The 16552-nt window shown below is 41.9% G+C and overlaps 1 protein-coding gene across 1 annotated transcript in view; it reads left to right on the top strand.

Moving 5' to 3' along the window:
• unc13a (unc-13 homolog A (C. elegans)) overlaps nucleotides 1–16552 on the top strand; it is a 43487-nt gene that overhangs the window by 7222 nt on the left and 19713 nt on the right. The window contains exons 4-20 of the mRNA XM_069522254.1: nucleotides 33–150; nucleotides 663–786; nucleotides 1425–1495; nucleotides 1708–1762; nucleotides 3138–3167; nucleotides 3996–4191; nucleotides 7440–8255; nucleotides 8415–8508; nucleotides 9507–9553; nucleotides 9740–9818; nucleotides 11694–11768; nucleotides 11863–12082; nucleotides 12962–13189; nucleotides 14167–14308; nucleotides 14816–14985; nucleotides 15136–15251; nucleotides 16290–16453. Coding sequence (XP_069378355.1) covers nucleotides 33–150; nucleotides 663–786; nucleotides 1425–1495; nucleotides 1708–1762; nucleotides 3138–3167; nucleotides 3996–4191; nucleotides 7440–8255; nucleotides 8415–8508; nucleotides 9507–9553; nucleotides 9740–9818; nucleotides 11694–11768; nucleotides 11863–12082; nucleotides 12962–13189; nucleotides 14167–14308; nucleotides 14816–14985; nucleotides 15136–15251; nucleotides 16290–16453 — 2745 coding nt within the window. The remainder of the gene's footprint in view (nucleotides 1–32; nucleotides 151–662; nucleotides 787–1424; nucleotides 1496–1707; nucleotides 1763–3137; nucleotides 3168–3995; nucleotides 4192–7439; nucleotides 8256–8414; nucleotides 8509–9506; nucleotides 9554–9739; nucleotides 9819–11693; nucleotides 11769–11862; nucleotides 12083–12961; nucleotides 13190–14166; nucleotides 14309–14815; nucleotides 14986–15135; nucleotides 15252–16289; nucleotides 16454–16552) is intronic.

The following is a 16552-nucleotide window of genomic DNA, read 5'->3' as shown; positions in this document are numbered from 1 at the left end:
CAATCCCCCCTCTCCGTCTTTCTGCCTCACAGTGAAATAAACCGCCTGGATCTGGGCCTCACAGTTGAGGTGTGGAATAAAGGGCTGATCTGGGACACCATGGTGGGCACCTTATGGATCCCCCTGCGCAGCATACGGCAGTCCAATGAGGTAAACTGCCACTCCCTCTATTTGCCTTTGAAATGTGATTTCACTGGCCACACTGTAGATGTACAGCTATGAGAGATGAATAATTGTAAATAGTAAAATATTCAAATCAACATATGGGCTATGAAAACACATAACTTTTCACGTTGCTTTGATTAAGATCATTATATGAGACCTGAGAGTGCGTCAAGCTTTTTTCTAATTATTGGTGTGATCTCATGACTCTCTTACAAATACTGTATTTTGAAATAGTTTTGTTTTATGTATGTATTAGTAAATTATTTTTCTTGGTGGACAGCAGCCAAACACAATGACTTGTCACTGTGTGGAAATCTGCACTTTTCCATGGCCTGATGATCAGACTGCATCACCATTTTGTTTTCTGTTCATTATTTTATGATTGACATTATACAGAGGTGTAGATCCAGACTAGGAATGACAGACTACAATCGTAGACTAAAAGGCCTGTTTATTTATTGCCCCGATCAAATTTCCTTTTCCACTTTTCTCTCCAGGAGGGTCCAGGTCAGTGGCTGACGCTGGACTCCAACGTGATCATGGCTGAGAATGAGATCTGTGGAACCAAAGACCCGACCTTTCACAGGCTGCTGCTCGACACCCGCTTTGAACTGCCACTAGGTCGGACCGATACGCTGATGTTTGATTTACTTTACCTTCTGCTTTGTTCTGTGTGTTTTTTAATGTCACAATTTTATACAGAATTTCAATAATATAATGAGAAAGAACAATTACTGTCACTACTAGTACAACTACTGCTATAGTACAACTACAGCACTCTCTCTCCCGCCGTCATAATCATAAGTAGCACCACTACCACTAATATTACTTCTTAAGGTTTGTTTTTGAGACTGTACTCAAGCCTATGACATCACTGCAGGGTGTGGTTACAAAACACACTTATGTCATTTCTATTTTATATATCTTTATATATCCTTGTGTTTATATTGCATGTGTATGAATTTATTACTTTTAATGATGTCTCTTCACTGTCCTCGTTGCTGCTGCAATGTGATAAATGTCCCCGCTGTGGGGCTGATAAAGGATCATTTTATTTTATCTTCTCTTAAACCTAAACACACCCAGTAAAACAAACAGGGCAGTAAAGCACTGTTTTCTAGCCTGGTGTTAAGTTACACTTTACAGTGTTCATTATGTTTAGAGTAATCTATACTATATAGAAAGAGAGATTTTCATATGTCCAGTGTTTGATTTGCAGTGCCGAGTGTGATGTTAAGTGTTTTTGTTGTGTGCTGCAGACATTCCAGAGGAGGAGGCCAGATACTGGGCCAAGAAACTTGAACAACTTAACGCCATGAGAGATCAAGATGTAAGAACTTTGCCACATTCCAATGAATCTCTTTGCGCCGTCATCTGCATTTCCTCATCTATTCATTCCTTCCGCTTTCTTTCATAATCTTTTCATTTTTTCTACTCTCAATAGCTGCCTATGACAGCACAATTGCCAGAGTCAATATTCGTACAAGTGATTTACCTCAGTGCTTTTTCTGACATGTCTCTTGTTGTTGTTTTTTCCCTCAGTATGCCTATCAGGAGGAGCAGGAGCGGCCGCTACACGCACCAACCACACAGTGCTGTGAGTGTCTGCAGCTTCCTCTGTACTCTCCCTGCTGTGTCCTTTTTATGCCTCCTGTTTTTACTCCCTCTGTTCTGTGGCCCTGACTTATTGAGAACAGGACTAGACAGGAGGTACAAATGAGGCTAATAGATGAGGCAGAGAATGAGTGGAGCGAGAGAGGAAAGCCTTGGAGGTGCTAGATGTGTAATAAATGTGAACTGACATATGCTTGGTTGTCAGACACACATCACACTGTCTGTCTGTCTGTCTGTCTGTCTGTCTGTCTGTCTGTCCGTCCATCTGTCTGTTTGGTGATGACACAGGGAGCAGATTGATATATGTGTATAAATCTGTGGAGGGTGAGGGTTGGTTGGTGGCGAGATGCTTGTGTGTATGTGTGCAGAGATGATACATCACGAGAATGTTTTTAATGCCTCTGGCTGTTGTAGGAGCGTGTTGTCTGTCTGTCTGTCTGTACATTCATCTATCTATCCGGTTGTCCCATTCTTGTAAGCATGATGTATCAGGAACTCTTTGAAGGAACTTCTTCAAATCGGACAAAAACATTCAGTTGGACTAATCCGTTTTTGGTGTGACACTGTGACCTTCTGGAACATGCTTTTGGTCTTATGAACACAACATCTCAGAAAAACCTTGAGGGAATTTCTACAAATTTGGTAAAAGCATTCACTGGGACTCAAACATGACCTGATATAAATTTTGGCAGTCAAAGATTACGATCACTCTGACCTCACGAAACCCTTATTTGCCTTGTGAACATGCTATTTTATGAATGCCATGAGAGAATCGTTTCAATTTTGGCAGAATTGGTCACGTAGATTCAGGGATAACCTGATAAGATATAGTTGACAAAGGTTAAGGTCACAGCGGCCTCATAAAACATGTTGGGGGCCTCTTGAACATGAAAATTAAATCTAAAGTCTGCTTTGAGGAAATTTCTTCAAATTTTGACCAGCTGTCAGTTCGACTCAAGGATGAAGTGATTAGATGAAGTGGTCAAAGGTCATGGTGACTTCATATGAGTCTGGAAAAGCATGTATGTGGACTGAAACTGCACTGGTTAGCAGAGTCATACAACCTCAGGATGGTAATTCTAGTCTGTTCTTAGTTAGCAGCATCAAGGTCGGCTGCATTTCCACAAAAACTGATTGTGATGTAAACTTCTCTAAAGACCTTGTACTTTTCTTCATTCACACACTGGATTTACGTCACTTATGAACTCCCTGAACTCAAATTTACATTTTATGATAATTATTTCCCTCTGCTTCACGTCTCTATATCTTTGTTTACTTGGCTTTTCTGAACTGATGATGTGTTTAGTTTGTGACCCAAACCTAATTTAGTTTTTCTCAACCCTTTCATCCCCTCGCAGGTAATTGGAGTCTGTGGGGAGATCAGCAAAGTAAGTTTAAGTTTATTTCATGCTCCTCTGCTAATGACTTGGAGTAGCTCTGTATTTCTTGTCTGCGTCTCACTTAATGTAATGATCCTGTGTAGTGTGTTGAATTTACTTTCTGCTTTGATCCATATTCTCCCAGTGGATATATAAAGTCAGGCTGCAAGAGTTACAATAAATTAAGTCACAATAAAATACCATCTGTAGTGTTTGTTGAAGATATAGGTTGAGCACAATAACGACTGGGATGCTAGGATTACAAAAATTAGTTGATAGTGAATTTATTGATCTTACCCCTTGACTTTACTAACTAAATGATATGCCCAACTTTTAATTATCAAAACATATTATTGGACCAAATATGAAAAACTATTACCTATAGATATATTAACTGTTGAAAAATGCAATTGGGGACATTTGTGTTTGGAAGAATTATGGCTTTCATTATTTTCATTCTCTGTGAACTCGTTCAAATGTGATCAATGAGAGAACTGAGACAAATTCTTGCCTTGAGCCTTTATGAATTGAAGTACACCCATTGAGGAGACAATGCTATGTACAACTGTCAGAGTTTTATTTTTGTTTATTTATTAGTTTGTTTGCTTTGTAGTTTTTTATTTGATTATACACTTTATATGTGTGAGAAATGTAAGAAAAGAAAAAATAATTCAATGAAAATGTAGCATGTGTTCCGCTATTGACACCCTGTCTGACACATTGTTCTTAAAATCCCACCTTTGTCAAAAGTGAAAAACATTTACAAAACTGTTTTGTCCTTCATTCTCATCCACCGCCTCGTTTCGTCCGATCACTCACTGGTGTTTGTGTGAACAGACGAGGACCCAGACAGCGCCGTGGACGACAGGGACAGCGACTACCGCAGTGAGACCAGTAACAGCATCCCACCTCCGTACTACACCACCTCTCAGCCCAACGCGTCCATGCACCAGTATCCCATGAGGCACCAGCACTCAAGACAATCCTACAATGACGATATCCACGAGTTGGACTATGACCACAGAGCCATGAGGTAACACGCATAGTTCAGCCACTGCACAGCCACATCTTAAGCAGAGTGGTTTCTTTCTTTTTTTTTTAAGTGTAATTGTTTATGTGCACCCATGAGATTACCACCAGGGGGGTTGTCAAAATGAATCAGCAAACTTAAGCGGGAGAAATGATTTATTTGGGCGAGACAGGAAGGATAAACACCAGAAGGACAAAACTGTTTAATGCTGAAAATATAATATCACACTCCCCCTCTTGAACAAAGTCTTCGTTTTTGAATGAATCCATTTGGAGTCTTGCATTTAGCCCCGAGAAGGCTGAGAGCCTGCAGCCTTGTTCAGTTTCTCTGTTTTGTTCATGGTAACATGTTGTCCCACTATGCTCTCCTCCTCTAGAGAATAACCCTGGCCTCAGTGTATACAAGCATGCTGGGGCACACACTTCTTGTATACAGGTCATGTATGAAAGTGGGCCTTTGTGGCTATCTCTTACTGCGTGTGTGCATGTCGAGTGTGTGAGCATCAGAAACGCCATGTGATCTCTTCTGCGCTTACTTGCTCTGCAGGAAATTTGTTTTAATTTCAGGACATGACAGTATATATGATGAATTCTGGACATGTTTTTAATGGCGGCAGATGAAATCAAATGAATGCACTGATCAGGAAAGCTGAAACAGAAAGTTTTGAATTTCAAATGGGTGAATTAAATCTTCAAGTGCTCATTCCGGTGAAAGGATAAGGTCACAATTTTTCAAGTCTGTCTTAAGACAGTCAGGTGTTCATATAAACCATAGACAGTACATGAAGATCAATGAAATGATTGGTATCCAAAGAGAAGCTAAAGTGTCTCAGTCACTACTGTGCACTCTCTGGCTCCAAATGTTCATGTTTCTTGGCTTCATTTCTGGATAGTGGGAGGAAGTGGGGAGGCATACTGAAAAGACATTCATTTTGGAATACACTCACTTGATCTGAATAGACCAGACTGCAGAAGCCTCATATTAGCTTCAGTCAATTTAAAACATAGGAAAAGATGGTGAATATCCCCAGTACCTTTGAGGGTCTACTGCACTAGTTTGATAAGTTGCTGACATGGTGGATGTCAGTGACCATCAGCGGCTGTTAGAGACGTGTCATCAGTTGTGTACTGTAGCGTAATCTGGTGTTTCGACCTTTTAACCACAAGGCACCCCCTGCTCACCATAGGCTGATCACACCCGGGTGGGTGACCCTAACATCATGAGGCCCAGTTGGGGTCTTGTACCTGACTGTTATTATGAGATTTGAAAAATTGTGAGGCTCTCACCGTTTTTATTTCCGTTTCATTGCTGAGGCTCAGTTTGGTTTTCTTTGAACAACTTGCACTGAGCTCTACTGATGCTCCTCTCCCACCTCTTCCCTCCCTCCAACCTCCCTCCCTGCTCCTCCGACCAGACGCTATGATAGTTTAGACTCTGCCACCAACGGGCGCAGCGATATCGACTCAGGCTCGGGGTCGAGCCAGCGCACCAGTCGTCAGTATTCACTAGACAGTAGGCACTCGCTGTCCGATAGGTGGGTCTCTGTACCTCCTCTCCGAATCCTCCTCCTCCTCTTCTTCCTCTTGCTCCGGCCTGTGACTCCGTCTCGCTGTGACGTCAGTGGTGGACTTGTCCTGTCCTCCTCGCTCGCTGTGCTTGCATGCATGCGCTCTTGCCCTATCTCTGTACATGTATATATTCGATATATTTTCTTGAACAGAAAACTACTGGTCCTGCATCTATCTTTACTGTGTGCCTGGCGAAGAATCACAAATCAGTCCCACCAGTATTGTATCATGCTTGTCTTTTTCCATATTTGAACCCTTATACGTTCTGTGCAGTTTTCTGTTTATCTGTGTGGGTGAGTGATTGAACAAATGTGTTAATGTCTGAATGGTTTTATAACAATAGAACAGAACGATTCAACATCGGGGGGAGTTTGTGGAAATGGCTTTGTGTGTCTGTGTGTGTGTGGTCCAGATATTATTGATTAGTTTACACAGTAACATTATGGGGACAAAAAGCAAGTCCCCATAACATAAATCATTACATTTTTAAGGTGAATACATGTTTTAAGGTTTAGGTTAAGGTTAGGCAAGTAGCAACTATGGTTAAGGTAAGAATAAGTTTCTGTAATGCAAGTAAATGTTAAGTCCTCTGATGTCATGGAGACATGGCTGCGTGGGTGTGCGTGTGTCATGCGTGTGTGGGCATCTGTCATTGTGGCAGCCTGTTTTTACACTATGTGAGACGTTAAGAAGGGCCCTGTCTTATTTTGGACGTCCCATACATGGTAATTGTACACATTTAATTTACACTTGTGAGAAAGTGGGAGGACATGGACCTAATGATGAGGTCCTTAAGAAGAGAGGCCAAGAAAGACTCTATATTCTTCATGTCTTCATGTTTTTTTATTCCCTTCTGAGAGAGAGGGCAGACATTTATTTAGAGTGTTATGCAAGTGTTTCACTGTCACTGTTGGTCCTAGTGTTGGATGAGAGAGAGATAGGTGATGAATAGTGGGGAACGGGGTTGTCGTAATTGAATGTCTATGTGTCCATTTGGCCGTACGCGTGTGTTCCCTGTGGCTCACAGCCCAAAGCCATTATCCAGTTCTCTCCTGCACTATGCATTATTGAACCAACATGGCTGTAATCAATAGAGACAAAACAATACTGTGTGAGTGTGTTTGTTAAAAAATGTGTTCATATGTCTCTCAAATCTCTCACTGACTCATGGTCTGTCTCAGTGTTTAATAGCCTCATTCATCATAGGGAATAAATATTATTCACTTATTTATATACAGAAAGACAGTTTTTGTTCTGTCAGGTTAATAAATTACCCTCGACCTCTCCAGGTTCCTGTTCTTTCATTTGAATAGGCCTATTTATATCATACATTTCTCAAAATCTCTCTTCTAATCATCTGCTTCTGTATGCCGTGTGTTTCTGTATTAATTTGTGAACTAGTATCCATTGTAACCTTTCCCATGACTAAAGAGATGGTTCCCCTTACAGCTACATAGACACACCTATAATCTGATCCCTTACTGTAAGTCTCCTGATTGGTTGGATAGCAGTTACTCCTCTTTTCCTATTGGTTAATGGTCTCCCTCCCCTGGCCCCCATCACAAGACCCTAAAGTGTCTCTGTGTCAGCAAAAATCTTTAATGTGCAACTATGGGAACTCCACTAGTTTAGTTTTAAACCTGTGTGGGTGTGTAACATTCTGCATCTCCCCCCTTCCTTTAGTCCCACGGACAGTCGTTACGCCTCATCAGGCGAGTTGAGTCGAGGCAGCTCGCAGCTCAGCGAGGAGTTTGTTCCCGAGGATGGCGAGAGCTTGCGAGGTTCGGAGTTCTACGATGAAAACGACTCCTACCACTCCTGCCACTCCTCGGTCAGCTATGGCAAAGAGGATTCCCCAGGCTGGGAGGGTGAAGACCCCCAGGGCATCTACAGCGACGATGGAGCCTACCTCAAAGATGGAGGGGAGGAGGGGGCACTGTATGATGAAGATGAGGGAGACACATACGGGGAGGAAGGAGAGTACAACTACGGAGATGAGGAGGAGATGCCGTATGAGGAGGATGAAGATATGTATCAGCTTGACGGCGCTCTCAGTGAATCCCAGGAACCGCCCTACACCCCCACACCCACAAGCACTGACCCCACCCTGATGCCACCCGCTGATGGTCAGTCCTCCACCAGGCCGCCGCTGGAGAAGCAGGCATCATTGCATCAGCAGCAGCCGGCCCACGATAAGATCCAGCCTCCGAGCAAAGCTCCTGGTCTACCTCCGGCCTCACATGACGACATGTTACCACCTTTCACTTCAGACTCCACTAAAACTCCCTTTGCATTCCCACAGCCAGATATATCAACCACCGAATCCACATCCACTCCTGCAACCACATTACAGGTTCCAGCCCCAGACTCCAAACCCCTGGAGCCCGAGCACAAATCTGAATTACCACTGGAGGAGCCTAAACCTTGTGAGCAGCCTCCAGCAGCAGAAGGCGTCCCTCCAGCTCCTGTGGAGAAAACAGAGGAGCCTCCTGTTCCAAGGTGAACACAGCTCATACCCTGACAACTTCAGAGAGGAAAAAAAATACATAAATCAAAAATAATCCTTCACATGCTGTCAACATTACTCAACTCCTGTGAACACTCAGGGATGCCCCTTTATTCTAGATACTAATATTATTCTGTCATTATCTTCATCAGTTTCCCAAAGAGAGAAATCATGGAACCTGGTCCTGCCAGAGCCAAAGCCAACTGGCTTCGACTTTTCAGCAGAGTGCGACTACAGCTGCAAGAGGTACAACCCCCCGTGTGTGTGTGTGTGTGTGTGTGTGTGTGTGTGTGTGTGTGTGTGTGTGTGTGTGTGTGTGTGTGTGTTCCTCAGTGTATCTTTGAGCACATAGGTGTCAATACCAGGTAAATGCTTGTGCGATTTTATTTGTATTTCTTTCTCTGTTTTTGCACTACTTTAATTTACATGTCTATTATTTTTACTTACTGACTCTTTGCATCAGCCCCTGCATGTCCAACTGCTGTGTTTTTTCCTCCAGTTTTTTGTTATTGATGTGGATGACGCTGTATCGTCTTGTGTTTATTTGATCGTTCTGTTCACCCCTTGTATTGTTTTTTGTCATTTCATTATTTTCTTTTCAGTTGTTTGCCCTCCTTGTAGCGATTTGCATGTAGTCCATTCTGATTACCTATGGCTGGAACAGACTCTCAGGTGGGTGTGGACCAAAGTGTGTTGATCTATAATGTGTGCGCCCTGTCCAGCTCATAGTTATAACCGTGCTGTCATTTTTTCAAAGCCTGGTGTTTGTACCAATCATGACTATTTCTGTGCATTCAAAGCTGCATGTCATTCCCCAAGCAGGCAGGCAGACAAAAAACGTGTCTTTGGATAATAGAACAGACCGAAGTAGTGGAACGATTACATGGATAGTCATCTGGCTGTAATCTACTTTTACTATGAGCCTCAAACACTGCTGATCACAGTGATCACCTCAACTCAGCTATACCACTTTCCTCATTTCCCCACTTTTCCTATCTCCCACTTGTATCACTGTTATATTATTAATCTGTGAATACACTTGCACTTATTATGGCAATAGCTACGAGTGAAACCACTATGAAATATAGCTTTTTGCTAATTAACCCCATGCAATATTGCTAGATTTGTTTTCTCAGTTTAAAGGACAATATCTGTACAGTACTATAAAATGATATGCTTCTTCTTTTTCCAAATGGCACCCTGCTTGCTTTTCTTTCTCATCTCATCACCCTCTTTCTTCACAGGCCCGAGGAGAAAGTGTTGGCATCGCCTCCCTGCTGCTATCAGCAGGGTAAGCAACCATGACGCTGTTACTACTGCAAATGGGAATCTATAACTTACCTGCCAAGCCTGTGGCCATAATGTCTGAATGCATTTACTGTCAAATTGAACTGTCATGTCCACGTTGTAGTTTAACAACTGTTGCAACTCAAAATGCGGGATGCTGAACGTTGTTCTGTACGTGTTTTGTTTCCAGGATGGGCGGTGCTCTGTACAGCATCGACAGCATGCCAGACCTCAGGAAGAGGAAAGCTATGCCTCTGGTCAGAGATCTGGTGAGTTTCTGTGCTAATCTCTTTATAGTTCCCTGACTAAGTGTCTCACATCTCCGCAGTCCATCTATTACTCAGCTCAGCAGTCAGTGCTTTCGTCTACTCTAGCTCCTCCTGTGCTTTTCATCTGATTCTCTGCTTTCTTTATGTCATCTTATCTCTCCGTTGCTCTATTCTCCTGCACTTTCCTCCTCCATTTGTGTCAGTCTACGACACCTCATCCTCTGTGGCTACAGATGATACATTTCCGTGCAGTTACAGCGTGACAGGGCAAGCCGCAGGGCTGAGGGGCCATTGGAGAGGCCAGAGGTTTCCACTTGCAGACACTGATGTCTGTTCGATACTCTCATATAACAGACCTTTTCATAACCCCATGCCAGTGACTCATTCGTGGTTCGACTGTGAAAAACATGAATCCACTTGAGGAACCTGTAACTCGTCTGTACTAGTAATTGAGTACAAGAAAACCTTAAAAGGTAGAGCAGCTGTGGCTGAGGGGTAGAGCTTGAATCCCACCTTGTGCCTAAGTGTCCTTGGACAAGATGTTGAACCCCTCATTGATGTGGAATGCACTAACTGCAAGTTGCTTTGGATAAAAGCGTCAACTAAATGATATTTATGATGATAAAAACTTTGGCACTTTGGGAACTTCTCTTATTCTCTTTTTTATTGGAAGTTTGAAGAGAAGATCACAACCATTATCATATCTGTAGTCATATCCAGAGCCACACAAGAGCCATAAAACCACAACTTCAGTGCTCAGTTTTATATATTGGCTTTTGTAGAGATTAAACAAATAGAATACATGTACTGAGTAGAATAGCACTCAGTGGTCTGCACACCTCTGCCAAAGCTCAACAGTCCCATTAAAGTCAGTCAAGCTACATCAAATTACCCACACTGATAGACATGAGTGCTACAAATGTGCTTTGACAAATTGACAAGAATGTCTGGCTAGTGGTTAAAAAAATCCAGGATAAGACCCCAATTCAGAGAACCTAACCCCTGACCTTACTAAATCAGACATGTTCCAAAGGTTCTACCTTGGCCCATATCCCACCTTTCAGTCAAATCAGTCTATTAGTGTTTGTGTAACCCTGCTAACAGACAGAAAAACAGACATGAAGCATAATTTAGAGGGACTGGTACATACATTCTCCCATTTCCTGGCTCTTGTTATATTTGCAGCACTGGCTTTTATCTTCTCATCTCAATCTTGGCAAGAAAAAAAAAGAAAAATGTCAGGCAAACCAACAACACTTTGTGTGGTTGAGGCTAACATGGAAACATGATGGCAGTTTAGATCGTTTTTATTAACTTCTGGGAAAAAGCTCAATGTGCCATTTTCTCATTCACACCAGAGCCTATGATTACAGCAAACAAGTCATTATCTCATTATTAAATCATGTAACAGCCACTACGCTGTGACAGAATCTTTCGAGCATTTGCACCTACGTTTCGCTTCCTTCCTTTTATACATACACACACCCATGTGTTGATTCAAGTAACTGATCAGACAGGGTGGGGTCCTGGTTGTATGAGCAGTGATCACATTTTGTTTACATGACATATATCAAACGCACAATAAATGTGTCTGTTTCTCATCATCACTTTTGCATTTTTAATCTGTGGAAATGTCTCCTGTACTCTTTTCTTTTTTCTAATATCAAATCTCTCCCTTCTTTCTCCCACCATCACGTTCTGCCTCAGGCCATGGTGAGTAATACACTTACCATTTGTTTTAGGAACACTTACATTGACAGTATACTAGTTTTCATGTCTCATGGTTGCTATTAAAAAAGGAGGCACTTTAAATTCTTCCGCTGTCACCTCTACTTTGTTGTAACTAACGGACATCTTCTTTCTACCGTCACTCAGTCTTTGGTTCAGAACTCCAGGAAAGCAGGCATCACCTCAGCCCTGACGTCCAGCACCCTCCATAATGAAGAACTGGTCAGTGCCCACTTTACGCTATTAGATGGAAACATATCACATCATGCTGAAAGGCTTTTAACTCCTCTTCTCTTCTTCCTCTGTAACCTTGTAGAAGTGTCATGTCTATAAGAAGACTCTTCAGGCCCTCATATATCCCATCTCCTGCACCACCCCACATAATTTTGAGGTGTGGACCGCCACCACTCCGACTTACTGCTACGAGTGCGAGGGGCTGCTGTGGGGTATCGCTCGCCAGGGCATGCGCTGTACTGAGTGTGGAGTCAAATGTCACGAAAAGTGTCAAGATCTACTCAACGCTGACTGTCTGCAAAGTAAGAGACATGATGGAAAACATTATTATTATAATTTTAGCTCCTAAAACATTGGAAAGAGAGACTGAAATATGATGATGTCATTTAAATTTAGCAATCAGTGGCGAATGTTTATGTGCATCTACATAACTCATTTATGATGCTGTAGTATAGTAAAAGATGTGTACATATCTGTATGTATGAAGTCTTATACATTGAATTTCAAAAAGGAAACATTATTTGAACTTTAATAGAATTATTGTTTTGTTTATTTACATCAATTTGTGTGATGTGTAAAGGAGCCAAGAATTAAAAGATTATATTTTGGAATTGGTAAGAATATCTAGTTATGTTCTGTGATATTAAGCTAAAAAGTCGTTTTAATCATGGCGTGTTGCACGGATGCTAAAATACAACGTAACACTTTTACAGGAGCTGAACAACCATTTACAGACTTAATTCTGCATCAGTGCTGCTTTTTATTAATAAGACCAAAGTATCCATGAGCGTCTTTTTCCCCCTATCTGTCTTTGTCAGTGTCAACCTCCTCTTCCTTCTCCCCTCACGCCCACTTTTTTATTTTCATTGTTTTCTTGAGAGGATATTAAAAGTCATTTATCTTTTGTTGACATCCACCTCTCGTTTCCATTTCTCTTTCGCACAGCAGTCTATGCGCTCTGCAAATGTGTGTTGCCCTCATTCATGAAATATAATATCATCTGCAGTTCTTCTCTGCTGTTTAAATTTCCTTGGCAATTTTTTAAATATGTTGTAAAATGCTGTCCTCCAGGCAATACTCTTCTCTACTTTCTGTCATAGTATGGAAAATAATAATAAATAGAAAGTCATTTCTATATGCCTTTACATTTAGATCCTTTTCTTAATTGTTCCACTGATCAGGGGCGGCTGAGAAGAGCTCCAAACATGGTGCAGAGGACCGAACCCAGAACATCATCATGGTCCTCAAGGACCGCATGAAGATCCGTGAGAGGAACAAACCAGAGATTTTTGAACTCATTCAGGAAGTGTTCACCGTCCTCAAGTCCACCCACGTCACCCAAATGAAGCAGATCAAACAGAGCGTTCTCGATGGCACCTCCAAATGGTCGGCCAAGATCAGCATCACAGGTGAGGGGGGGTTATTTTCAGTACATTACTGTGGGTTTGAAGGGAGCTGGCAGACGTTGTCAGCATTAAAGTCAGAGGAGACAGAGCATGTCGAGCGTTTGTGTCTATGAAATGAGACGAGCTGCCATCTGCATGAAGAGAGCACAGGAGGCGTTTATGGGGCAATAGAGCAGAAGGTCAGATGAGTTAAGAGTCATCTGTTTCCATCAGAACACACACTTACACGCGTACTTGTACTTCTACATTTGTGAGGACACTCATTGGCATAATGCATTCTCTTGCCCCTAACCTTAACCATCACAAATGGAGCGATGCTTGCGAGAGCTAGTTCAGGCAGCCAGCATTAGCTGCGCTGCTGCGTTCACGTGACATACCCCACTCTCCGGCAAAGAATTCCCATCACCCCCTTTGCTTGCCCCACACTGCTGCTGCACCAGTATTGGTGCTGATCGATTGAGCCCCTCCACCACCCCAGCATCCACTCGTAGGCTCTGAATGCTCCCATTGTATCATATGCATCATGTGTAATCATATCTGGGCTGAGTGAGGAAGTCCAAGCCTATAGACGCCAAACACTAACATGTCCTGCCACTGCAGTAAACATTTCAAATGTGAGTGGTCTGATGAAACTAAATATAATTTATGCTCTAATAAGGATTTTTGCTTTATTTATTTACAACAAATTTCATTTTTAGTTAACTTGATCGAAACACATTTAAAATACTGTTATTTCACCTCTGTTAATAAAACACAAAAGTACAGTGCATATAAACCAAAACCTCTGACGTCTGAACACTCAGCACTTTGAAGCTTGGTCTGAAAGTGCAGACCAGCTAAAATGTCCTCACTCTGCTGATCTAATCTACTATGACACTGGTCCTCACAAAGATAGAAATACCAGGACACACAGTGTGGTTTACTGGTTGACTGTGTAACAGTGTGGCTGACCAGTTTGTTTGTTTGTTCTTTCTTCGTAGTGTTGTGTGCTCAGGGTCTACAAGCAAAGGATAAAACTGGTTCCAGTGATCCTTATGTCACTGTCCAGGTGGGAAAGACCAAAAAGAGGACCAAGACCATCTACGGAAACCTCAACCCTGTCTGGGAGGAGACATTTAATTTGTGAGTTGAGACTTCCTGGAAAAATGTGTCACATTTGTAGTAGCTATAGGCTTTATTTGTAATTAATCTTCATGCAGGCAATATAATATTTCTTCCACTAATTTTCTCGTTAAGCCAGTAACTGTCCGATTTTAGTGGAAAATGCTCATCACAATTTCTCAGTGCTCAGGGTGATGTCTCCAAATTGCTTAATTTGGCCAAAAAAGGCAGACATTCCACTTACAAATACATAAAAGAAAGAGGCTGTATAAAGCAAAGGTTTGGCTTTTTACTTGTGCAACATAACCCTAATCATTATTCAGTTATCAGTGTTGTTGATTATTATTTTGTTGACTTATTTTCTTCAAGTTCTTGAGTTAATTCTAGTTAGTGTCAGAATTAAACGCCTTTATCTCCTTTATGTTGATAAAAGAAAATTGATTCGGATCAGTTTAAGGCCAGTTGTTTTGTTTACATTTTCATATTCAAGTGAAAAGTGTTGCTGATTCTCTGGTTCTGTCTGTGCAGCGAGTGTCACAACTCCTCAGATCGTATCAAGGTACGCGTGTGGGATGAGGACGACGACATCAAGTCACGTGTGAAGCAGAAGTTCAAGCGAGAGTCTGATGACTTCCTCGGTCAAACCATCATCGAGGTCCGAACTCTGAGCGGAGAGATGGATGTCTGGTACAATCTCGGTCAGTTATATTTATAATCCGCATCATTTATACTTCCTGCAATAATCTCTTGACTTTACAGTTAGAAAAGTCATTCAACATCTCTGATTGATTGTTTTTCAGCGAGTGAGTTTGGTAACCGTGTTGCTGTGTGTGTTGTGCTCTTCACAGACAAGCGTACAGACAAATCAGCTGTATCTGGAGCCATCCGCATGCACATTAATGTAGAAATCAAAGGAGAGGAGACGGTCGCCCCGTATCACGTTCAGTACACCTGTTTGCATGAAGTAAGTTCAGTGTGTGTTTGTACGTTTGAACAAACTGGAATCTATTCAAGAGTTGTGATTTTGTGAGACCGTCTATTTTATGCCACTGCTAAGTCTTTGGAAACAAATATATTCCTCCACCACTAGACAATATTTTGCAGAATAAAGACAAATAATTTGTTAAAGTTTAAACTAACAAACAAGTAGTATTTTCAATGTCAAAAACTTTAGAACACTAAAATAGGTTGATGTTTTAAAGATGTTTCCCTCTGCTGAGACTTATTGCCGTGCTTTTACTCAGAAAGCTCAATTTGCAATGAACAGGCAGCACTCACTTCACTGTTGCTGTAACAACAGTCTTTCTTTATTTCTGTATTATATGTGAAGCTTTGCACTGGACACAGAGATGACTGGGTTTTAAAATGGAAAAGATATAACGTATGAATGCAGGAATATTTTTCAATGGTGTGCGTGTCTCTGAGCCAAGTCCTCTCATGAGCTCTGCCAAACAGTTTGACAGATGTTCCCTTCCATAATGGATCCTTTCTAAATGAAATATAAGTTAATACATAACGAACTATGCTTTGCTCTAGTAAGGTAAAGACCTTTTCTAAAAACAAAGACATCAGACATATTTCTAATCTGCTCAACACTGTACAGAGAGCTACTGATTGACTGTGAACCAATCACAGTCTTGTATGGAATCATTACTGGGCCCATTACTCAACAGAGCACATTAGCTGAACCTTAACCGACAAATGACCACTGTTATTGCTGCACATAAGTGGCCATAAACCACAAAGCCAACTCTTTATGTTTTACTGCTGCACAATGCTTCACGGCTGAGCAGCCAAGACAGCACCTCGTGTTGGCCTCATAATGCAGTTTAACGTAGCGCAGCCGTTTGAAGATTAATAGGTCGAGAGGTTGAAACCTGCTTCGTTTTTGTACAATGACATATGCAAGCTTTGATTCAAACAGAGGCTCAGCTCTTCTCCCTCTAATCTTCCACACACCTCCTTCAATTCTTCCCCTTACTATGCTACCTCCTCCCTGCAGAACCTCTTCCACTATATGACAGACCTGCAGAACAACGGTGTGGTAAAGATCCCTGATGCCAAAGGGGATGATGCATGGAAAGTTTACTTCGAGGAGACCCCCCAGGAGATTGTAGATGAGTTCGCCATGCGTTACGGAGTGGAGTCCATCTACCAGGCGATGACGTACGTTACTGTTTAGTGGTGGATTCCATGCAGCGTCGATTGTTCTCGTGCATCAGGCTCTCAGTAAGCTGTTGGTAACCAGTGTTTGTTTACATGTCT

This window comes from Paralichthys olivaceus, chromosome 3 (genome assembly GCF_024713975.1).
Source record: "Paralichthys olivaceus isolate ysfri-2021 chromosome 3, ASM2471397v2, whole genome shotgun sequence".
Lineage (NCBI taxonomy): Eukaryota > Metazoa > Chordata > Actinopteri > Pleuronectiformes > Paralichthyidae > Paralichthys > Paralichthys olivaceus.
The sequence above is the reverse complement of the archived record's forward strand: the minus strand, read 5'-3'. Positions and strand labels throughout refer to the sequence as shown.